This window comes from Perca fluviatilis, chromosome 12 (genome assembly GCF_010015445.1).
Source record: "Perca fluviatilis chromosome 12, GENO_Pfluv_1.0, whole genome shotgun sequence".
Lineage (NCBI taxonomy): Eukaryota > Metazoa > Chordata > Actinopteri > Perciformes > Percidae > Perca > Perca fluviatilis.
Genome location: NC_053123.1, coordinates 24,646,027 through 24,671,153, shown reverse-complemented (window position 1 = coordinate 24,671,153; position 25,127 = coordinate 24,646,027). Strand labels below are relative to the sequence as shown.

Sequence of the window (25,127 nt, the reverse complement as noted above, 5' to 3'; positions counted from 1 at the left end):
TCTTTTTCTTTTTAATTTAATAAAATACTTTATAAACATTTTGTAGGTTCCATGGTGATGAATTGGTTTTTCTTTTTGAATTAATTTAATGAAAAAAATGTTACATGGGATTTTGTTATTTGTGGCCTATATTTATTTTGATTCGTCTCTTTGGGGCTTGAAGAATTTATTTAATTTTTCACCTCCGAGTCAGATAGGCTACTTGAATAAAACACCTGTAATGGGTGCATAGCATGGATGTATGGTGCATCGACAGTAAACATGAGGTGTCATAAAAGCACAGGTCGGCCCTTTAATGACGCACGGTTTACGCAGTTCCCGGAAGTGCAGTGGGGACACAGGCCCCATCGATTCAACACAACTGCATACATAAGCATTTACTAATAATAAAGCTCGGTTTGTATATAATTTTCATGGAGTACTACCGCTAACACATATGGAGTGTCAAGAGGAAAAGCCGATCATCTATACTATGGAAAACAAGCCGATTGTGACATGTGAGTGTTTAGTAAAAGGAGACGTTCAGTCTTATTTTTCTGGTCTTGACAGTAAGCCAGCCAACTAGCTACATTCAGTAGCTCGTTTTAGCTAAGCTAGCAGGTACCCTCATATTAAGCAGCTTGGAGATGGTGCGTGTAGTGATGTGTGGCTTAATTTTTTACTCGTCAAGGCTATAATAGGTTCATACTTATACACTGCAACACTGTCTGTGATAAATGTCAACATGTGTAGCGGCATTTCTCTCAGCTAGTTTGTAGCTACATCGATTAACAGGCCTAGCTAACGATACAACGTCACGGTTAGTTGCTGCAGTTTTGGGAAGGATATCACCTTGTTCCCTGATGGACGGCCACAGTGTTCTCCGTTAATAGCTCAGACTGTAGCTAGTTAGCTAGCTACCACATGATGTTTGGGCGGTGGGGTCAGTTTGCCATTCATAAATCCCTTGGAATCTTATGGAAGCTTCTTGGAGAGGTTATTTTAGGAGCCGAGTCTGGTAACGTTAGTTGGTGCCAGCTTCCTCTCACACCGCAGCCTGCTCCATTTTTAGGACAGAGTGCACATAGTCACAGAGGGGTCGGAATATGAATATAAAGCATAGGTGTGAACGTTGACTAATGGGATTTGTTGGTGTATTCAAAATCTAAGTCACAGGTTTCCCCAAGTGGGATCCAGGGAACAGCCTGTTTCTTGAGGGGCTATCACGTATCCTAACTCAGGTTATCATCTTTGTTACATTGGGACTTTTGCATTGGTGAATAGATTAACAAATAAGCAACATAACACAAAAAAAAAAAAATCACAAGTAAACCCTGCAAAAGTGCAACTCTCTGTTCCTTCTGCTTTTAGTGGTGTCCCCAGCAAGATGAGCAGTGTTGTACTTTAGCTGTTATTTGACGCTGTATGTTGATTTACACAGGCACAGGGATTATACTGGTGTTTGCTTTGCTGGGTTGTATTTGATAACAGGTTTTGATAGCCTTTGTAGAACATTCAAAGTTCAGTTTTGTTCAGACTTTACTGGAGCTTTAATACCCTAAAAAGATTAATGGCATCAATTAACGCACACCAAGGCATTAACTAAATATGTAAACTGTTGCATTTTAACAAGGTTTCAGATCAGAGCAGCCTCACACTGGTTCATGCTGAATTGACATTGAGAAAAAAAAACCCACCAAATACAAATAGTGTTTGCTGGCAGTCATGAACTTTAAGAGTGACCAGGGTTTTTCCTGCATAGAAGAATCCCCCCCCCCCCTAAAATAGCACTTCAAATCCTCTCTGAATGTGTTTAATAGGAATTTACCAAATAACATTTAAAGAAGTAGAACATAAACTTGAATATGAGACCTAACTAATCAGTTTTACCGCCCAGAGTCTGACTGTGTCGGTCTCTCCTGGGGATTTAAACGGGAGTATTTAAATAATATTATTTTTTTAGACAGTTTTGTTGATTGGGGTTTTATTTACTCAAGCTTAATATACATTTTTGTTTATCAAATTGTGAGAAATAACAGGCAAATGCATATGCCCCCCCCAAAGACCCATTCTAAATCAGTTACCAGTTACTAATGTAAATGGAACTCACTAGGGCTGACGATTGTCCTGCAGGATGTTTGAAGGTGTTTACATTAACAGTGTGTGAATAGTGAGGACTAGTTATCCTGTTTCCCCTTGGGGGGTATTTATAAAAAAAGGGCTTATTATATGGTTCATCGGATGTAGCCCAGTTCCAGTATAGCTTGAACAATTACTTCAGTCCTACTGTATAAGTCACTGTTTATCGAAAAGCACATAGCTTCCATGAATGACCGATTGAGCTTTGCTGAAATGGGGAACTGGCGGCGACATTGAAGTAACTTTGTTGTTGAGCTGGACTGGGGATTCTACCAGTGGGGAGCAGGGCCTGGTCCACAGCACTGGTGGGGAATTGGAGGATGGACCAACCTCAAAAATGGATCTGCACAGCCTAGGAGCCAAATATTAGACTCTTATTTACACAAACTCACCAGCTGTAAAAATAAAAAAATTCAATGCGATTTTAAAACTGAGCATCAGCACCTTACTCTCATAGTCATGAGCTTCAGTGTAGTGTCACAACAAATATATTGCAGTACTTAAGGACTGCTCTCCATATTGACAAGTATAAGATGATCTAAGGGGTGGATTTTTACTTTAAAGCACTGGTGAGATGTGAGCAGCTAGTTAAGTGGAAAAGACAAAATGTTAATAGGAATGGCTCGTACAGTTTGTGTTGTTAAAAGGCTTCTATGTAGACTCAGACTGTGCACTAATATGACATGGTGATGAAACCGGGTTTAAGGATAGAGGGTGTTTCTCGCTGTACAGATCGTAAAACTCTCTGGGACAAACGATGACAAACTCAGTGATTTGAAACCGCTCTGCAGAAAACTGCGTTTGTCAGTTCAGCCACACATTTTCAACATTCGCCTCCCTAAAGCACAATTACAGTAGAAAGCATGAAATGTGCACGGACATATGAATCCAGTGCAATACAGAACAATTTTCCAAAGCTTTGGAAGTAGGCATTTATCAGTCGCTCAACGGAAAAGACAGAAATTACAGTTTTAGAATTGAGTAAATAATCCGTTGCACAGCACAGTTAAAATGAAAAATATCATTTTCGTGTTGCTCGGTGATTCCCAGAAAGACGGCAACCATGGCAACTTTTGCTGATTTTTCTCCTCCACTCTCCAGTAGACTTGCAGTAACTCCGGTGGTGACGGCGCACATTGAGCTCAGAGCCCAATAAGTTATTCATTGCTTTGGGGTGGAAAGACCATTTCAAACAATATATATAAAAAAGTGTATATTGGAAATAGTTAACTGTGATGAGTGTAAAAACATCAGTACAATGGTTGAGTGTGAGGAGAGCAAAAACAGCTTCTGACTTCTGCTCTGGATTTTGTTCTTTAATGTTCTATTTTTTAGTTAAGTATTCTTTGTAGCATTTGTACCCTACCCTTTTCACATTATACCCCTGCTTTTCATTTGAGTTTTTTTGGGTAAGCCTATATTCTTTGTATTTACATTAGTATGATGGCAAATGAGCTTTCCAGTTATGTGCAAACTTAATTTTGCCAAAAAAGTATCTGTGTCCCTATTTGAATTCTTAATTTCGGACTAATTTTTAATTGCCCTTTTGTTCTGCCCTTTTCATCACAGGTGCTGGAGACCAGGGCTTGTTTACGTCTCTCTATACCTCATTGGCCCAACAACTTCCCAGGGAGCCAATGGAGTGGAGGAGGTGAGTACTGCTCTGGTGAATGTATAATGGAAAAACATTGCAATAGCTTTTACTTTTGCCACGTTGCCACTGTGTCAGAGAGGATGGAGTTGATGGGCTGCTCTTGAATTTTTGTCCACTCTCATTGATGTCAGTGGGTATGTTTTTGGTACAGGTGTTCCAGGTGGTTAACATCATGACACCATGCATTTTTAATTTCTTACATAGTGTTAAAGAAATTTTGATTTACAAACTTTCTCTCTTGTTGTTATTATTAAACTGTTTGCATAGAATAATATTATACTGAATACTCTAAACAAGATAACATGGAGTCATTGTGTGTCCTTGTCTGAGCACGGTGTGTTCCTGAGGACATACATGCCCTCCTAGACCAGATAGGAGAGACAACAATTGACGACATCTACTCTGTATCATGATTTATCACATTTTAACTTAATATTATAAAAAGCAGCTGTAGAGAGCTTTTCTTTAGGTCATTGTCTGTACTATTCTGTAGTGCGGAGACTGCCTCCTTGTTGGGTTCTCAAGTAAAATGAACTTTAATATATCTTCAGTGGCCCTGTCTATCCTTTTGATAATGAAAATTATTTGAACACATAGCCACAATAATAGCCACGAAACATTGCATGCATGAAACATTTACAGTAAAAGACAAGAAGCATGTAGGAAGTAGTGAGTGCAGGATGTACATAAATATAAGACTGTTTGAATAGTAGCGGTGCATGGCAAGAACTCACAAGGTGTGCAGAGCCAGAGACTCTCTCCCTTTACGATCCTCTTTACGTTCTGATAGAGACATTTAACGAGGGCATGGGAGTGCTGGTGATTTTGGATGACTTATTGATAATGTGCTGGAGTTTAAAATGCAGGTCAGACAATCCAGACCGCCATAACAAACTGCTGCGTATGATGTAAGAATGCTTTCTGTGGTGGCTGAGATGGAGCAGGAGAAATTGTCTCACATTGACTTTTTTATGAGCTGAAATGAGAGTTAAGAGTTTGTTGGGCTTTTTATGGTGATGTCTGCATTTATATTCCCTTTTTAAGGTTATTACTTATTAGGAATACATTTGAATGAGCCAATGAAGGATATCAGAGATGAGTATCATAGTTTTGACAAATGACATACTTTTGTAAATGCCTTGTTGTTCTCTCTTCAGGTGAGGGATTTGATAAAGGACAGTATTTAGTCACAACAATAGTATGAGAAACTGAATTGTCCTTCAAACACTTTTAAACTAAGCTTCTGTGAAAGCTGCTGATCCAGTGACAGATTCAGGGGTCAATGTTCATGAACTCTCTTTCTCTCTCCCTCTGTCTCGAATGTGGAGCTAATGTTTGGAGGGGGAAAAAAAAAAAAATCTGGCATGGATTTTCCATAGATATGGCCACAGTTTTTCATGGACCAACAATAAAAATATTTTTATATATATATATTTTCATCGTAAACAGCATGTAATTGATCCTATAAAACCCGCTTTCTTTTCCATACAGGACTTATGGCCGTGCACCAAAAATGATCCACCTTGAAGCTAATTTTGTCCAGTTTAAAGAGGAGCTGCTCCCCAAGGAGGGCAACAAGGCTCTCCTCACCTTCCCTTTTCTCCACATCTATTGGACCGACTGCTGTGTGAGTAGCTACACACACACACACACACACACACACACACACACACACACACACACACACACACACACACACACACACACACACACACACGCGCGTGCACATGCACAACAACCATCATCATTCAGTCACTCAATTGTAATTTCATTAACAATACTGGGAACAAAGTGTGTTAAGATACAAGGGAGGTTTGTCTTCCTGTTCCAGTGGGACAATAAAGCACTGTTCTATTAAATTCTATTCCGTTCTTCTCTATCCTGCTGGCAGATCTGGTGCAAAGACTCAAGTGCTTTAATGATATAACTCTCTGTGAACACTTTTGTGTTTCAGTAGTCGAACTCGGTGCAGATGATTTGGTTATTGTGATAGCTTTCTGTGTTTGCTGTCAGACAGTTGCGTGCATAATGACTTGATTTGTGGCAATAAAAGCTTCCTGTCAACTAAGACTAATGAAAGATATTGCTGCTACTGTTAGAGATTGGATTAAATGTTGACTGTATTATGGCCATTACAATTGAGTTGTCTGACACTATAAATATAAAGACACATCAATAAGAACACTTTTATTATGCCATCAGTTACGTTAACGTACAAACTGATTAATCCTAGAGAGGCGGTGGCGGCAACACAAAGTCTGCCTTTTTAATATTGCTGCTACCTGACTTTTTCCCAAGAAAACACACAGATTCTTCATAAAGTTTGTTTATTTCATGTGTTCTGGAGTATAGGCAATGTCTGCTTGTCTACCCTCCTAAGAATAGATGAGTACTTATGGGCATCTTATCTGGGAAAAATAGGTCACACAGCTCTGTAAGCAAGATATGCAAACTCATAGTGTAAGAGCTATAAGATAAGTTAAAGGGGTGATAGAATGCAAAACCGATTTTACCCTGTCATAGTTGAATAACGACAGTTCGGTGGGTAAATAGGACATACATAGAAGCTCAAAATCCCACTGACACCCCTTTACTATGAAAATCTCATATTTTGAAACTGCCTCTGAAAACGGGCGAATCCCAACAAAGCTGAGTTGCTTGCGCAAGCATCTCAAAATCCGGAACCTTAAGAGAACAGTCACGCCCCAATATTTACATAGGCTACACAACTGACCTGAGATCAGGTAGTTTTCTGAATCTAGCTAGGTCACGCAGATCTCTGCTATTCCATTACAAAATTCACTTCTGAAACTTTTTTATGCGAGAAATCAACCATATAAAGCTCGAATATGGGCTGCTTTACGAAAAAGGATGGCTAATTGCAAATTTTCTCCGACTGTGTGTCGGAGTTTAGTGCCGGTGTTGGTGCTGCCTGGGTTGCTACATCGCCGCCCTGACCGCAGTGTCAGCGAGCTTGTTACGCCCGCAATCTTTTACCGCAGCCCGCAGGTTCCAGTTAATCTTATAATGGGTATGTGTGTTGAGTTATTTAAACAAACAATCGGGGAAATAAACGCCTCTTGTCCGCGAGTCTCATTGATAGATCCGCGGTGAGATGGAGTCCACCAATGAGAGCTAGCTAGCAAGCTGCGGTATTTCCCCATTGTAATGAATGGGACATATAGCAAGCAGCTGTTCGTCCTACAAAGACGCCTTGCGTTCATAAAAATGCCTTAAAATCAAATCGGACACAACGGTTAGCTTTATAAGACATTGGGGAATGTGTTGTATAAGTGGTGTGGACGAAATTCAAACTGTAAATATAATTTAGTTATGGCGAAAGTGTAGCTAGCAGCCGCGGTATTTCCCCATTGTAATGAATGGGACATATAGCAAGCAGCTGCTCGGTCCTACAAAGACGCCAACGTCATAAAAATGCCTTAAAATCAAATCGGACACATCGGTTAGCTTTATAAGACATTGGGACATTCAAAACCGTAAATGTATTATTTATAGATATAGTTATGCGGGCAGCTGGCCGCGGAGCCCCGTATGCAGTATCCACAAAGGGTGACTTTGCCCTGGGTATGGAGCCCAGCAGGCTGCCGCTTTCTCGTCAGACTGTGTGGAGCTCCTAAAGTCCGACACGTCTTACCAAATTTGCAATTAGCAATCAATTTTTGTAAAACGGCCCATATTTGAGCTTTATATAGTTGATTTCTCGCTTAAAAAAGTCTCAGAAGTGAATTTGGTAATGAAACATTGCAGTGTCTGGAATATGAGATTCTGTCGCTTCTCTAATTTATGTGTATTGGGGATTCGCTCAACCAATCAGCGCGCGTCTCTAATGTCTGCGTATGGCAAGTCGCTCAACCAATCACCGCGCAGCTCATCTAAATATTCATGACCATACCATATTTGGAAGAAAAGCTCTTGTTACAAATAGGGCCAAAACACAGGGATGCATAAGGGCCAGTAAAATATCAACCAGGCCATTTTCAGCCCAACCAATGTTACATACCCCATTAGGAGACCATAAGGAACAGTGTGAAATACCCTATATAATCATTCTATCACCCCTTTAAGAGTATTTTGACATAACTCCCATGACTCGTAAGGTTAACAGGCACACACAAAGCTTTAATTTCCTTGTCCATACAACACCCAGAAAATAGCATTTTCAAATGTAAATAGTTGTAGAGCATTTTTTAATGGAAGGAGAAAATAGCACGTTTGTGCACACTTGATGGATTTTTAGGAGCCTGCAACAACCAACCTAAACTGAATTTGACATCAACTGTGCAAGGCCACTGCTTAGGGAAAGCAGATAGGAAAAAAGAAATAGGGACACAGGAACCTGCTGAGCAGCAGGTTAGTTTAAGGAAGTGCTGTCATCAGCGTGTGACTCATGACTTTTCTTAAGAACTATGCCTCCAGTGTGGTAGTAGTGAGCCTGCGTATCGTATGTGTACGCAGATGAGCACAGCAACATTATCTACTGTACAGTATTACAATTCACTACAGAATAGACCTGCAATAAAGACTGCCTTTGTGCGTTTTATTATTTAAAGTTACATTTTCGAGACTGTGTCAGAGCGGGAATCACCACTTCCCTGATAAACAACTATCATCTAAAAGGAAAATTTCCTTTACGGTTAACTGTCACTTGCAATAATTGTGCCTTAGATGCTGTCTAGTGACTGAAACTGTGACTCTAATTTCTATCAACACGTGATTGCATGTGCAGTGTCAATCGGCTGATCACCAAGATTCACAACCCAAAAATGATCCTGCCAAATGTAACTAGAAGTTCACTTCCAAAACATTGTGAAACACCAGGGCTTCAGTTCCTCTCCCTACCACTGGACACTGTTGCGTAATAACAGAGTTGTCTTAATACATGCCACCTCTGCTCATCCCAACCAATTTAAAAAGAACTCCCTCAAGTAGCAGTCATTCACTGAGTCACAGCATTCAGTAAGTTATTATAAAATGTAAACTTGCTGGCCAGCATTCTTTTTGTAGTTTCTGTCCTCTGGTATCTTCTGATGTGGAAACATCCTCCTCATTGTGTACAACATACAGGTCACTTAAAGGAGAAGTATCCTTTCCCTTTCTTTCATCATTCAATCATTAATTTCTACAAGACTTGATTTCCCCCAAATTCAGTATCAACAAGAGTTTTTCATGTTGTATTCCTTCACATGTATAATTGTTTTTTTTAACGTCATTTTTGGGGGTTCACATGAGGCAATCAAGAGTGAGAGGATACTGTTTGCCAACCTCCTGCTGTAAATAATGATTATTTTACCTATTATTTTGTAACGTCATTGTAGGACACAGAGGTGTATAAGGGCACGGTGAAGGAGGACATGATGCGCTGGCAGAACAGCTTGCGAGCTCATGGCTCAGCAGACTGGGTCATCATCGTCGTGGAGACCAACGACACTAAGAAGAAGAACAAGACCAACATCCTGCCTCGCTCATCCATCGTGGACAAGATCCGCAGCGATTTTTGCAACAAGCAGAACGACAGGTGAGAACACTCCTACCCTATAAACAAGTTGATTTTGGTGAATTTTTGGAGAGGACCATGAGAATTGGTAACAGACGGACTTATTGCTGCCGTTTTTATATGCTCTCACAGCAGGCAACATAATCAATACCCGCTGAATATAAGAAACCATGTTGATTCAACCTTCCCTGAGTATATAAAGGTTATTTCCCCTTTGACGCAGGTGTGTGGTGCTGTCCGATCCTCTGAAGGACTCATCTCGGTCTCAGGAATCCTGGAATTCCCTGCTGCTCAAGCTGCGAACTCTTCTCCTCATGTCCTTCACCAAGAACCTGGGGCGCTTTGAAGACGACATGCGTACGCTCCGAGAGAAACGCACCCAGCCTGGCTGGAGCTTCTGTGAATACTTCATGGTCCAGGTACATACTGTAGGAAAACAACAGGAATGCGTCGGCACAGAAAGAAGAAGTAGAGGATGTGTAATGACTGAAACGGAGTCCAGTCCAGTCTCCTCAAACCAGCCTCACCCCTATTTTGCACCGGGCTCGTCTGCGCTGCGGTCCGGAGGCACCGCGACTCCGTTTGATTCTTGCCTATGCTTGATATTCCACCGGCTGGGCCATGGCGCGTGCGTGAAGCCGCTCTCCGCTATAATACGATACGTTCGGACAGCCGGGCAGGAAGTGAAACTGCGAGACTACAGTGTGTATATATGTGTGTATATACATATATACATACATACATACATACATATACACACACACACACACACACACACACTACCTTCCACATATATACTGTAGTCTCGTACTTAATAAACACGCGACAACTACTTTACCTTGTAGAGACAATAAAACCTGCGAGTCGGGCAGCAAGACGCTCCGCTTCAGAGGCGCTCCCGGTGTGGTATGGCGCGCGGGGGAGGCCGGAACAAAACCGAAAGCAGCATAGACGCGCCCGGTGGAGAATCAGAGTCCGAGTGCTCAGTGGGGCTCTCAGTCAAGAACCTATTCATCAGTGTGATGTAGAGGGATTCTGTGCCTTGTGTTGTGGATTAAGGTGCTAAAGTGTCCCAGTTCAGTTGTTTCTCGTGTGTGTGTGTGTGTGTAGGAAGAGCTGGCCTTTGTTTTTGAGATGCTACAACAGTTTGAAGATGCCTTGGTCCAGTATGATGAACTCGATGCCCTTTTTACCCAATATGTCCTTAACTTTGGAGCTGGAGGTAAGTTACCACCACCTAATGGTTGGCTTCAATATGGCAGTCCTCTCAAGTAAAATAACATGCATTTTTTGTTTTCATGATCAAAGGTCCATTCTAGTTTTTTGGTTTTGGTCTGACCAGTCTATTTCTATCCACAGATACAGCTAACTGGCTCGGATCGTTCTGCGCCCCTGTGCGCAGCTGGAACGGCTTGCTTCTTCGGCGGCCCATCGACATGGAGAAGAGGGATGGGATCCAGCGCGGAGAGGCCAGCCTGTTAGATTTGAGGAGCTACCTGTTCTCCCGCCAGTGCACCTTACTCATCTTCCTCCTGAGGCCCTGGGAGGTCACACAGAGAGCCCTGGAGCTGCTGCACAACTGTGTCCAGGAGCTCCGCCTGCTGGAGGTGCAGACTCCTAAAGGGACATTTCTGTCATGTATATTACACTTTAATCAACTACATGCACTTTATACAGGCTGAATCTCAAAATGTATTCAAAATCTGTAGCCATCTATAGAAAACGCAAAATAAAAATGGATAATTCTCTGTTTGACATATGAATTGCTACATCCTAAATCCTAAACAACCCTACATAAAAAGCCTAAACGGACTGAACTAAATGTGTCACTCATCCTAATGCTGTATGTTGTCGCTCTTGTTGTTTAGGTGTCAGTGCTGGAGGGGGCGCTAGACTGCTGGGTGTTTCTCAGCTGCTTGGAGGTTCTGCACAGGATCGAGGGCTGCTGTGATCAGGCCCAGTTAGCTGCAAACTGCTCCCATACCGTGGGGCTGTGGGCCTACGCCACTGACAAGGTAACAAAAAATTACTGAATCATGTAGCTTTGACTTCGATTGACCAAGATGTGTCATGATACCTTTAGAGGACAAGGGTCCTGTTCTTTATATAGCAGTAGTACATTTCTGACTTAAGAGGAGGAATTTATTTGCTCATTTAAATAGACTTATTCATTTAAATAGTGAGCACTTAATAGCTGGTAAAAATGTTTTTCTCCGACTAATAAAAGCGTTTTCAAATGAAATTCTTTTTTTCTTTTTCCTGTCTGTCTTCTCCAGCTGAAGTCCCTGGGGGAACTCTGTGGCCTGGTGTCAGAGAAGGGACCCACATCAGAGGACCTGAACAGGACTGTGGATCTGCTGGCCGGACTGGGGGATGAGAGGCCCGAGACTGGTGAGTTTTCAGACTGCTGTTAAATGAAACTAGCTTCATTTTCAAGTCCTGCTGAGTGGTAATGTTTACAGGCGTCCCAACCCCTCCCATTGATGACATCAACACATAAATTGTGATCTAGGGCCCTGACACACCAACAGTCGGGCATCTTTGTGCCGAGTGTGGTTGTCTGTTGCCTGTAGCTTTTGCAGTGTGATCGTCAGTGGGTCAGCTGACTCAGGACTGACTGGGTGTCTGACAGATTGATCTGGGATTTCACCCATTTAGTGCAGTTTCTCCTTATCTTTTGCCCCTGCCTTTTCTTTATTTCTTCTACAAGCAGACGGCCATGGGCTGAAAACGCCAGCAAAGCAAAACTTTACAGCACTAATTCCAACTTTTTATCAGACATATTCACTTTATCAGACATTTGTACTTGTACTCCACTTCCAAATACTATTTACCGAATGAACACTCATATTTGAAAGACCTGTGCCCTGTTTTCATTTTCCTTTTGTTATCCTCCACAGTCAACAGTTTGCAGAGCCCTTACAAAAAGCTGAAAGAAGCCTTGTCGTCTGTGGAAGCTTTTGAAAGGCACTATCTTGTAAGTCAATATCTTGCCACAGCTTGGTGTTGTATTTCTGTAGTTGGCAAAGCAGGAAGTTAACACACATTTTCTGAATTTCTGTCCCAAAACTTAAATCATTATTTTCTGATGTAATCTCCTGGAAACCACAGTGGAAATGATCCTTCTCCTCCTTTTTCCCTTCTCACCCTCTCCCTCCTCCACCACCTTGTTGGCCACTTCTTGCATCAGGAACTCTCTCATGCTGCTATGGAGATGTATAGGGCCATCGGCCGGCTGAGGTCTGCCAGACTGGTGGGAAAAAGCCTGGCTGAGTTCTACATGTAAGTAATCCTTCTACTTCCCTTGGGGTACACAAGGGTTAAAGCTGCTACGCTTCCACGCTGGTATTTTCAGGTCTTCTGGCTGATTAGGCCTCTTCTCCAGAACTGTCAATCAGTTACTGCTTGTAAACACCCACACACTCCTGTGGAGAGGTCTAATTAGGCAGAATAAATGAAAACACTAATGTGGTACGATGGGTGTGAATGGGGTTTTAAATAAATGTGAAGCCATAAATGTGCAGTTGAAAGTAACATTTTAAACACATTTATTATAGTATATCATGCAGTGACAGGTTTCTTTTTGCTGGGTTTTGAAGTGGCTTTTAAGAGGCCGATTTTTGACATCACTTTTTAGATAACTATCATCACCCAATGCCCAATGCCAGCCAAAAGCAGATGGATAGTTCATCATTCTGCATTCACAGTAGATGTCAGCCTTTAAAAACAATTTAATTGGCAAAATAATACCTTTTACAAATATAAAAAAAAAAAAAGCTTAATTTGTTTATGCTTAGTACATGAATTGTATAGATACTCTTATCTGTTGTCTGCCTTTACTTTGGTCTTTAAATTATTAAATTAATTTCACTTCTAAGTAGCATTGTGGAAAAGGATGTGGAAAAGCTAACATTCTGTCAGTTATCTATGTGCTTTTCTATAGATACTGTATGAGAAACAAGGTGATGTATTTCTGTCTGTTTGTGCGTTTATTAGGAAGAAGGGGGACCCTGAGCGGGCAGAAACCTTCTTACAGGAAGCTTTGAAGTCGTACGTATCAGAGGGATGGAGCCTCCCCGTCACTCACACCAGGAAACAGATTGCGGAGTGTCAGAAGCTGCTGGGCAGAACTGAAGAGTATCCTTCATAACACAAACACCATGTATAGGCAGAAGACCAATTAAGGGCCAAATATGTCAACTTTACAGTAGTACCAAGATTAAATTGTAAAAGGAAATAACCTTCAGTGTTCTGTGGCATATGCAGTTGTTCAAATAGTCAAAGCCTTATAGTGCTGTACATTAGAGAAATACATTAATCAGCTTTGAGTTGGTCGTATTGTGCCATCTTTTCAGTCAGAGTTAAAGTAGGCTGGCCCATTGGTGATCCAAAATCTCATCCAACATGCTCGGGCATTGGCAAGTTAACAAAGGTGTTCCTGTGTTGACCTGATAGAGGTGGTGTTCTTGTACCAATGCACTGTAGTGTCTGGTTTCCTTCACAGCCCACTGCAGCTACTTGCAAACCAGTGCCTTGTTGGCAGGTGATGTGAATCTGACCACGGAGGAGAGGAAGCACTTTTGTCAAGAAATTCTGACCTTTGCAGACAAGTCTGAAGATCAGTGTAAGTGATCATGCCATCATTACAAGTTTACCTTCTCAACACAAAGCTTAACCCTTGTGTTGTCTTCCCGTCAACCTTGAAAAAAACACTTATTTTCCAAGGTTTGTTTTTGCTTTTTCCAACGTTTTAAATTGTTAAATTTTTCTTGTACACATTTTCAGCGCTTATTTCTACGTCCCATATTTTATGATATAAAACAAAAATTGAAAACGGGTCAATGTGACCCGAAGTCAACACAAGGGTTAAAGGGGCAAAACCACCTCATAAACTCTGTTGTATATCATCAGTCTGTGATGTTCACTGCTTTCTGGGGGTCTTTAACACCAAATTTAATTTTCTTCCTCCACAGCTCACAAAGTGACTCTCAGCATGGGTGTTTTTTCTCAACTCACACGGCTACAGTTCCGTCCAGCTACAGCCTCGGTGCACTCTGGAGCCGTCCTGCAGGTGGAGCTCACTCTGCGATGTTTGATGCCTGTGGCAGTGCACATACAGCAACTAGCTGCTAGCATTCACTTTGACCTGGAGCGTGGAGGGACTAATGGAAGGTCTAAGGGAAATCAGAGACAAACAAACCCAGGGACAATAGAGTTTCACCAAGTTAACTCGTCAGCGGGTCCGCCCTCCTCCTCAGCTGCTGGTCCCCCTTTAGAGCTAGATGAGATTCAAGACAGGAGTCCTTCGGACAATTCGCTCAACTCTACAGGAGTGGTGTGTAAAAACACTCATCTGGTCATGCGTCTTCATGACAACATCTCGCTGCCGGACACTCCCAACTGTGTCAGCCCTCCTGCTGTTACCATCCAGGAAGGAGCACAGATGCTGAAAGTGCAGGATGTAACGTTAGAGCCCGGGAATAACAGCATCATATTCACAGCACCAGTAAGAGAAACTTTGCTGCCGCCTTAAATGAAAAAAAAACTACACTAAAATGTGACCCTTTTTTCAAAAATCACTTTTGCTCTGTCACTATTATCTTTTCTTTGTAGAGTGGACAACCAGGTACTTACACATTGCGTCAGCTGTATGCCACGGTGGGTCAGGTGCAGTTTGTACTGCCTCATATCTACCCATCGGTCCAGTATGAAGTCTATTCTCAGGAGCCTCAACTCACCGTGGAGCCTCTCTCAGGTCTGAATGCTTTATATAATGGCTGGCGTGAATGCTTAAAATCTGAGGTTGTGGTATTGGTTTCAATTTTCAAGTGTGCTTGCTGTGTACTACATGATCTTAATTCCATGAAACACTAAAACTGCGCAACATTGATTTCTCAATTTTATATCACTTGCTTACTTTAGGAGCTGCACTCGGCTTTTCACATATTTCTCTTATTGAACAAACCAAACATGCAGCTGGCAAACCAAAACGTGTCACACTATCCCCCAGGCTTCTTCAGCTTACCACGTTATGAGTGTTTATGTCATTGTCTAGTATAAGTTGGGTATGCTCATGTAGCAAGTCTAGAGTCTTGACAGCAACGTGTATCATATTATTTAACTGTTTCCGTACAAGCCTTCTGTATTTACATAATTATGCAGGGCTGACTCTCCATTTGCTGTCATGCAAATATTTGTATGATCATCACCTGAGCTTGCATCACATGTGTTTCTGCCGCTCTGATTACCACCATATCACGTTTATGATTGTATATAAACCACAGTGCAGCATGTGTGAAGCGTTTTTGTTCACTGTGGTTGTGTGTTCTTTCAGAGCCACTGTTGGCCGGTCTGCCTCAGATGGTGAAGTTCACTCTGTTGACGGGTCACTACGCAGTGAAGAAGGGAGACGCTCTGCAGCTCAGCAACACAGACACCATGCCCATCCTGCCCTCTACCAGCTGCACCGCCCGCATCAGCAACCCAACAGCTGGTCAGTACACATTTGAAAAGCTTTATTTGAATCCGCCACTGAGGGAGCGCCGTTGGAGTAGTGATCTTTCCTGACAATCCATCTCTCTACTGTCATTCTTACCCCGTCTGAAATCTTTGTGTGCAGAAGGCCACATGTAAAAACCATGTTTGAAATATGAAATCTGGTTCCTCCAGCACAGATCTACCTTTGTTAACTGGTTTCTCTTAATAACCCTAATCAGGGTTATCGATCAATCAGTTACCGAATGTAGACTAGACTAGTACGCATTTGAGAAATAGTCTAGCGATGCCTGGCTAGTAATTGTGTTGTCAGTTGCTCAAATATCTAGATGTATTTAATACATCTGGATAGGCAAATTAAAAATGAGACTACTATGTATTATGTTCCTGGTTTGAATAAGTGATAATGTTGCTCATGTTGTATAAAGACCTGCATATACTATTTTGTGAGTTCTAGATTATCTAAGCACTCTGTAGGTATGTTGTTTATGGTCTCATTTTATATTATTTATTGATTATTATATTGTGCACTAGGCCTCCACAATTCGGGGAAAAATATGAATCATGATTTTTTTAGCTTAGAATTGATATCCCGATTCTCTGCCACGATTTGTTTCTCACGAAGTGTAATGTTAATTGCACACATGAACCGTGACAAAACAAAAACAAATTGGCAGTACCAAATGTAGATATTATTTTTTTGGCACATATAGCACATTCCGCATCACCACAAGCCTGTAAACATAGAGGTTTCAATGAATAAAGAAAATAAAAGTACATACTGGCCATTTAAGTACAGTAGGCTATCAAAAATAGTGACATATAACACATTGAACAAAATATGGCCCTGATACAGGCTCTATCTGAACTCCTCGAACATGTCTTTACATAATTAAAACATGTCAATGTCAAATGCTTTTATTAAATTAATTGAAGGAGGAAAAAAAAAAAATCTAAGTTAAATCGTGTACAGGGGTGAATCGAGATCGCGATTTTATAATGATTTATCGTCCAGGCCTATTGTGCACTTATGTTGTAGGTGGTGGCCGTGTTCATCGCGGCTTGAGCAGAAGTGATAACATTATATTTGTTTGCTTCACCTGTTCACCTGGTTCATTTTGGGCTTTGACAGAGAGGGGGTGAGCCTGGGAGTGAACACTTTCTGTTGACCCGCAACACTAGCTTTTTTCGACTCAAAAAAAATACTTTACATTTGGTAACTGCAGTACTAGTTTACGTGTGGAGGAATAAATCATTGCAGTACAATCTTGAGCGCGTCACAGTGTGTTTATGCATCTCAGTGTTTAGTCCCTCGCGGCCGCACTTTGTTGGACTGCTTACAGCCGCAACACACTCCTACCACATTAGGAGACACTCCCACCATAAATAACCACTCTTTGTTTTTGTCAGACCATGCTTCTTGGGTACGTAATGTTCAACTCGTAAAAATCTGGTTCCTGCAGAAAGCTGTGTGCCTATAAACACACTGACGAACCCATTTACAGCTTTTCACATTGCTATCTATTCCCCTTCCTGTGTTCAGAGTTGGTGGGTGAAAGCGCCCTGTTCATCCAGTCGTCTGAGAAGGTGACCAGCATCAGCCTGCCCGCCACCCCTCCTTACCACACCGTGGAGTTCCTCCTGGAGGTTCTGTGCATCATCCCGTCCGGGTCCGACCGGCCCGCCAATGAGAGGCTGACCAACGGGGAGGTCCGCCATCGACCACGCAGCTACAGTCACCCTGACACGCCCATGACCGCCATCGACCAGAGGGTGAGCCTCTCAAACAATTACACCCTTTCAAAGTGTGAGACAGGGAAATAGCGATGGAAGCAACATTTCTGTTGGCGCAGCTCACAATGTGTTCAACTATGATTTAAAGGCTTAGGCGGTATCTGTACGGTAATCTAGAGCTGTAATGATTATGGATTCATAGATTAGTTGCTCGACATAAAGTGTATCGGCAACTATTTTGATAATTGATTAATTGTTTAAGTCATTTTTCAAACAAAAATGGCTAAATAATTGATATTTCCAGATTCTCAGCAGTCGGTAATTGCTGCTTTTCTTTGTCTTACATTATAGTAAATTGAATAATTTTGGGCTAGGGAGTTTTTGGTCAGACAAAACAAGACATTTGAGGATGTCACTTTGGGCTCAAGGATACTGTTTTCACTGTTTTCTAATGTTTTATAGACCGATGATTTGAATTGGGGAAAAAAAAAACCCGGTGCAGATTAAAAAGAAAAAATAACCTTAGTTGCTCTTTGTAATTAGGCCAGTTAGAGCTGTTTGAAATAAGCTACTTCAAGAGATTTGATAGTAAAGTCCCGCTGGTGTCTGTCCCCAGATGTCCATCGACTGTCCGTGGTCCATCTACTCCACGCTGCTTGCCCTCACCTTCTACATCCCTTTTAAGACCAAACACTCTCTGCTTTCTGCTGGTAACAGGTGAGCCTCCATTCTCGTAGAAATAACCTGTATATGCCATTTTTAATTGTTAAACCATGGGAATCCTTGGGAAATATTTTCACTTACACATAAAATCGTAAAAAACCTCCTTTACTAATTTAATTAGCAGCATGCTTTACCATTTACATTCCCCAATTTGCTCATACACGTGCCTGACCTGTGACCTTTGACCTGACCCCACAGGAAGTACATCCAGGTGTGTGTGCAGAACATGTCAGATGTGAACTTCACGCTGGCAGAAGTAAAGCTGGCCGAGAAGCAGCATGCGTCACTGGAGCTGCAGTCTCTCAACACTAAAACTCAACAGGTGAGCAGAAAAAAAAATCAAACAAATGTCATTGACTACAGGATGGATCCATAGATGGCTTCCAGTATACATTTCATTATATTTATGGGAAAATATTCGATATGAGTAAGATGGGTTCTACAGCCATGTTTACTAGTCTCGCATTGCCAGACCTTCCTCCAGAGCGCTGCGGAGGAGGGTCTGGCTACACACAGCACTCTGGGATGGGAGAGAAACGTTCTCTGGTTTATTGGCATTTCTTTAAATTAATCCCAATCGTCTTGGGCGCCGCTAAGCTCAGTGACGGGGCCGCTGCAAAACAGCCTCGGGAAGGAACTTGTTTTGGTGGAACATGTGTACGTTCAAAAGTAGTTTTAGTCGTGCAACAGAAAGCTCAGATTGGACACATAGTCTAGCTAGCTGTCTGGATTTACCCTGCAGAGATCTGAGGAGCAGAAAAATGACGGACATCCGGCGGAGTTTCCAGTGGCACCTGAACAATCCCGGAAGTGGAATGTCGTCCATATAGACTATGTTCACAATAACGAGGATAAATATGAAAATACTTATTTTTTCCCCTTAGTTTCAGCCTTCCATCTAAAGGGAGCAGCCTGAGGATGCAGCTCTTGATTAACCAGTTGATCTATGTTGCAAGCTGCATTCATGGTCATGAACTAGTGACAGAAATAATGATTGTGTTCACAAGCAGCCAAAATGAGTTTCTTTAGCAGGGCTGAGACGTAGGGACAGGGCGAGGAGCTCCGATATCCAGAGGGATTTAAAGTGGCCCACTGAGATGGTTCAGGCATCGGATCAGGATCCTCCTGGATGCCTCCCTGTGGAGGTCTTCACAAAGAAAATCAGAATTGACAAATACCAAGCAGAGTATCTGGAAATAGGTCAAAAGGATCTACCCACTCAGCCACACTCTTTAGTCTTTACCATGATGGCAGTTATACAGAATGTTGTTGTTCACTGACCGAAACAGGAGGAAAAGATTTTACACTTTTACAGTTGCTTTATTGCTTTGGTTTAAGTTTGGATCCTAAGGTTTTTGTTTTTGGCCCCGTTTTAGTCCTTATTTCTCAAATAAACAACATTTGAAAATATGTCCACATTAGTGTCGTCTGATGTTAAAGAACATCAAAACTACATCAATCACTAATTCATAGTTATGCAATTTTTTTTTAGCTTTTGTGCAGTAAGCACAGCGTGTTCTGCTTGTGGGAGGTGAGGTGGAAGGATGACCTGCCCTCCTGTCTACAGTGTGTTTTCTCTGCCAACTTCTCTCCACTCAAGCAAGACGTCTCTGCTTTCAAACCCTTCCACTACCAGTTCCAGTTGGAGAGAGTCACTGTAAGTCCACTTAAACATTTATTGTGTCCCTTTTGTCCTGAGAGTTTGATAAGTGAAGCTGTAATTGTGTCGCGAAAGCCAGACGCATCTGCGAGCCAGGGGCGTTTCTAGGACTTGATGAGGCGCGGGGCTTAGCCCAGACCCATTCAAATAAACTGAAGGCAATGCACGCAGATCACAAAAGCGGTGATTGGCTTTCCCAGTTTGCCGTGTTCTGTTCATTTAGCTGCCCAGTTTGTAGATGTTAGTTAGATGGCACAAACATTTGGCTTAATCACAGCTGGCCAGGTACCAAGGCAAAGGTTTTGTTTCCATTTCGGTGGACACATCAAATGTGTCCAGTTTTGAGCGTTAAACATTTAATTTCCTGCATTCTGGTGAATTAGATGCACCTATTTCTACCGTTTTCTGCTGGAAATATCTTTATTTATGTAAAGGGAAACATAGATGACAATTCTAAATGTAAAACTATAATTGTAAATAATGCAGTAAGGCTCTTAGGCATTCTGTATTGTGTTCATGTATTCTCCTGTAGATCAACTTTTTTCATTATCTCTGCTGACTGAGACAGCACACATTTAGGCATAATTTACTCCTCGCTCCTCTTTTGTGTCTTTTTGTTGGGGAAGTAACCTCTTTAAATGTGCATGTGGCACTTAAATATCTAGATGTTTTTAAAACATCTGGACAGGCAATTATGTTCCTGGTTTGAATAAGTGAAAATGTTACTCATGTAGTATAAAGACATGCATATACTATTTTGTGAGTTTTGGTTATCTAAACACTCCTACCACATTAAGAGACTTCTTTCCACCAAAAATAACCACTGTTTGTTTTGGTCAGACGTTGTACAGTGTGAGAGCTGAGATCTTGCCTCCTGCTGGTGAGCAGCACTGTCGCTCCGGTTACCTCTGTGGCCTGGAGGTGTGTATAACCCGACTGACTGAGCCTGCGGAGGGAGAGATGGCGGAGGACAGCAAGACTGACACCGATGGCCTCAAAACCACCAAACTCATGTATGAAGGTATGTCGGGTTTATTATCTGGGTTTTCTAAAATGATGGAAAAACACAAGCAGGGGGAATGGGGATTATACTAGCACTGAAAAATGAATTATCAATTAATGAAGTCTTTTATTCAGTAAGATGTATATCATCTGCGCTTCAAATGTGAAATAAAAAGATCAAATTTAAGCTTTCTTCAAGCTCTGGTAACGTGTGACAAATGATTATATGATGAAATAAAAATGTAAATAAGATAATACTAATCTAATAAGAATATAGAAGAAGAAGAAGAAGAAGAAGAAGAAGAAGAAGAAGAAGATATAATAATAATAAGAATATATAATAATAATAATAATAATAATAAGATAATAAAAATTCCAAAAAGAAAACAAAATGAGTGCTGAAATAAAACTAAATTAATCAGTTAGATGAAAGAAATATTTGATAGGCTAACCATTAAAGAAGATATTCATTAGTTGCCGACAATATTGAAAGTAAAAAATTGTAAAAGTAAAAAAAAAAAGTGTTTGTCAGCTGTTTGCTGTAAGCACAGCAAAGGCTCATCGATGCGAGTTTAGCAATTTTTGCAAATATTTCTAGAAGTAGATTGATCACTTTGTAGATCATATAAGCATGCATATGAATACAAATATGTTGATATTTAGAGTCCCTGTAGAGTCACCAACTGTAGAACAGACAAAACATCAGTGACTTCTGTGTGTGTGTGTGTGTGTGTGTCTGTGTGTGTGTGTGTGTGTCTGTCTGTCTACAGTGGCTGACAGCAGCAGTAACTGGGCGGTGTGCGGGAAGAGTTCGGGGATGGTGTTGATGCCGATGGTGGCCGACACCACTCGCAAGGTGCAGATCGAGGTGATGCCTCTGTTTGCAGGACACCTGCCCTTCCCCAAGATCAAAGTGCTGAAGTACCTGCCTCACACTGCAGCAGTGGCCATTCAACCAGACCCTGGTAAGACCTCCCCAAACACAAAACCACACATCTTAAGGCCTTTTTATAGTTGTGCGTCGGCTCCACGCAGAGCTCTCGCCGTAGCCTTAAAAAGTGGCCTGATGTTTATACTTGTGCGCTGGTGTGTGCGTCGAGCTGCGTGTGTGTGTGTGTGGGGAGTGTGTGGTAGAGAGAAGTGAGAGAGTGCCGGCGATTACCTTCGGAGCTCGGAGCGAGTAGCGACTCTAGAGTCATAGTGAGAGAAACAAAGTGTCTCCTCTGTGCGTTCTGACTACAGTGGGAAATATGTAGCAGGAGAAGTTAACCCTCTCCTTGATTTCATGTTGTTTATGGAGAATAAGAACCAGGAAATGAGTCGGGAGAAATGCAACGCTACCAAGCCACGGCCGAGCTACGTGCGTCGCTGCGACGTGTAGTTACATTTTTCGAGAGGTGCACGTCAGGCTACGGCGTAGGGTCCGGCGTAGACGCAGAGGGGTCTGCGTCTACGCCGGACCCTGCGCCGTCGATTTGACGCACAACTGTAAAATGGCCTTCAGTAGATGTTCGTCCCATGTTATGTAGCAGGAAAAACCAGGGAAAACCACTTAAATGTCATTCAAGCAGCAAGTAGTGGGTTAGGGTAAGAGAGACCGCTGCTTATTTAGGGGAAGGTTGTTCCATGATGTCTTCAAAGAGTAAGAGGCAGCTAAATGTCAGGTAAACAACATATTAACCTCCAAAACACTGTCTGTTAGGAAAGATGTAGTCATCATTCAGGACAAACTTTAATTTTAGCTTTGGACAACTTGTAAACAAACAGAATACATTAAATAAGCTTAGATTAAATGGAGTGGAAATCACACTGGTCCGTCAAAACCTAATGGACCTGGGATGTGAAAACAACATTATAGCAAATGGACTTCTGCGGACTTGTTGATCTTCTCTCTCATCCTGTGGACGCTCAGTAATTAGTTTGTCTCTTCCCGTCCTCAGACAGCTGCGTGGAGAACGACAGTCTGTCCCTGCTGGACAAGGCGCTGGACGACCAGGGGGACACAGCGAGCATCCGCAGCCGGGGCAGCGTGCACTCTGTGGGCAGCGGTGACCAGCAGCAGAAGGGTGTGGCCATGCCGCGTCTGGAGCCCTTCAGCCCCGGACAGGTGTTCAACCACAGCCACGCACAGCAGGTCTTGGTGCTGCCCGCCACCGACGACCACATCCTGGAGGTCAACGCTACATGACCCTGGTGGCAAGACCGCCCGCTTCTTATAGAACTGAACCCAGGCCCTGGGTGGACTCTGCTGAGCATTTGCTCTGGGGCAGATCGGGTCCATGAGTCCTTGTCGAAGACCGCTGCAGGTTGCCGGCATGGACTCACCCCTAAGCATGAAACGTTCACATCACTGGAGACATTACAGACTAGACGCAGTGAAGAGCCAATGACATCTGCTGATAAAATTTAAATAAAGATGTTTCTTTGCCATACTTTGTACATAGCTCATTGGATGGATTTATAGTTATAAATATATATATATGGACTGATCAATCAGATCGGCGCCTGTCCTGCTCCTTTCGAACTGAAGAAAACAGTCCTGATTGTCCCATGATGCACCAAAGCCCTAGATGTGTGTACGCCTCAGTCAAAGTTCCAGTACTTAAGTAGCTGATCGAGTGTGTCCAGCTGTAAGTGCTGTTCCTGTGCCACTCAAGTGGTTATCATTTTTACATTTGAGACTTTTGCCTTGATGGTTGTCTTCGAGTTGCTTCAATTTTACAGAAGTCAAAACGAGGAAGGTTAACAAACTTGAATGCATCTTTGGAGACAAATCCATCCATCCAGACTCTTCTGTCCTGCCAATACGAAAACCATTCCCTCTGATGTATGTTGAAGTAGAATATTAATTCTGACAACAGACTACATAGTATCAGCCTGATAATGGTCCCAAAATGATCAAAATTTCAGCTTTTGGACGGTTGTAACGTTGTCATGTGAAATTGAGTTGTCTCTCGCATCCTTTTGTATTTTAAATTTGGACACATTTTAAACTAATACTGCTACGTTGTAACTAATTATGGTGCTTGCTGATCGATTATTCAACCATTCATAAACTATTACCTGTAGCGAGGTTTTATTTAGATCAAGCTGCTGCTCGCCCTCCACAGTAGAGTTTTGGTAAAAATTGTACATTACTATACTAAATAATGTATTCTAAATATCAGTTTTATTACAAGTATAACAGCAAAGAGAATAGTTTTTGTACAGGCAGGATAAAAAAAAGTATGGAAGCCCTGAGAGGCAAGAGAGAGTTTTTATTCATTTCATCTGAAAACGTCTGGGGGGGGGGAAATATTTTTATTCCCAGGCTAATTCTTTCTCTTGTTGTTCTTTTTTTGCCCCATCTCTGAAAATGGGTGAAAGGGGTAGTGGTGCACTTCAGCCTCTTGTGGCCGAAATGAGTATTACAACAACAAACCCTTCAAAAGAAAATTCTCTCTTGCCTCTCAGGGCTTCCGTAGCAAAGTCGCCAGTGATTATGAAAATGTCTTAAAACATACAAGTAAGATTTATTGGATAACTGTATTCATTTTGAACAAAAAGAGAAATGCAAAAATCAGCACAAAATTCTCAAATGTAAAACCATTGACGACATGAGAGTTTCCGACTGAGTCTAGCGGTGTGTGCCGTGTGTATCTCTTCAGCTCATAGACTGGAAGGGTTCAGCTGTAGTTTGTGTGTGTGTGTGTGTGTGTGTGTGTGTGTGTGTGTGTGTGTGTGTGTGTGTGTGTGTGTGTGTGTGTGTGTGTGTGTGTGTGTGTGTGTGTGTGTGTGTGTGTGTGTGTGTGTGTGTGTGTGTGTGTGTGTGTGTGTGTGTGTGTGTGTGTGTGTGTGAGATCAGCCAGTGCACATTATAGTCTATCTATTGTCTTACCTTATCAGTGGATTGTTCATATACAGTGTGTGTATATTTATTGTGTGTTTGGGTGTGCGTCGCCAAATCCATATCCGAGCTATGCACACATACCGTTAGGTGTTGAATAGATGAATGTAATAAGTCTTTATTGGATTTATTTATTCATTTATTTGAGAGCATGAATGTCAGCTACTTCTCACCCTCCCCCTTTCCCTCCCCCCTGGTGTGCACACACACACACACACACACACAGTGTAACTACAGCCTCCAGCTCCTCTCTGACCACTGTACATACTGATCTGTAAATAATGATTCAAATCAAAATCCTCTTTGATTTCCAACTATATTAAAAAATCATTGGAACTGA

General features: G+C 42.0%; 1 protein-coding gene across 1 annotated transcript; it reads left to right on the top strand.

Moving 5' to 3' along the window:
- Positions 1-316: 316 nt before the first annotated feature.
- trappc10 (trafficking protein particle complex subunit 10) lies at positions 317-25,127 on the top strand. Its single transcript, XM_039818017.1, has 23 exons — positions 317-497; positions 3,688-3,769; positions 5,264-5,399; positions 9,109-9,308; positions 9,511-9,706; positions 10,398-10,509; positions 10,647-10,894; positions 11,156-11,302; positions 11,564-11,678; positions 12,188-12,264; positions 12,478-12,569; positions 13,284-13,424; positions 13,802-13,911; positions 14,261-14,793; positions 14,901-15,042; positions 15,622-15,780; positions 17,326-17,555; positions 18,133-18,233; positions 18,438-18,561; positions 19,732-19,896; positions 20,740-20,920; positions 21,672-21,866; positions 22,842-25,127. Exons 1-23 carry the CDS (start codon positions 437-439, stop codon positions 23,087-23,089), a joined length of 3,795 nt encoding a protein of 1,264 aa, XP_039673951.1. The 5' UTR covers positions 317-436; the 3' UTR covers positions 23,090-25,127.

What these genes read in the sequence shown, in the direction of transcription:
- trappc10 (XM_039818017.1), top strand. Translation starts at nt 437, where the DNA reads ATGGAGTGTCAAGAGGAAAAGCCGATCATCTATACTATGGAAAACAAG. An exon ending in GCATCATATTCACAGCACCA is followed by an intron (nt 14,794 to 14,900) that starts GTAAGAGAAACT and finishes TTTTCTTTGTAG; the next exon opens with AGTGGACAACCAGGTACTTA. An exon ending in CACCGTGGAGCCTCTCTCAG is followed by an intron (nt 15,043 to 15,621) that starts GTCTGAATGCTT and finishes GTGTTCTTTCAG; the next exon opens with AGCCACTGTTGGCCGGTCTG.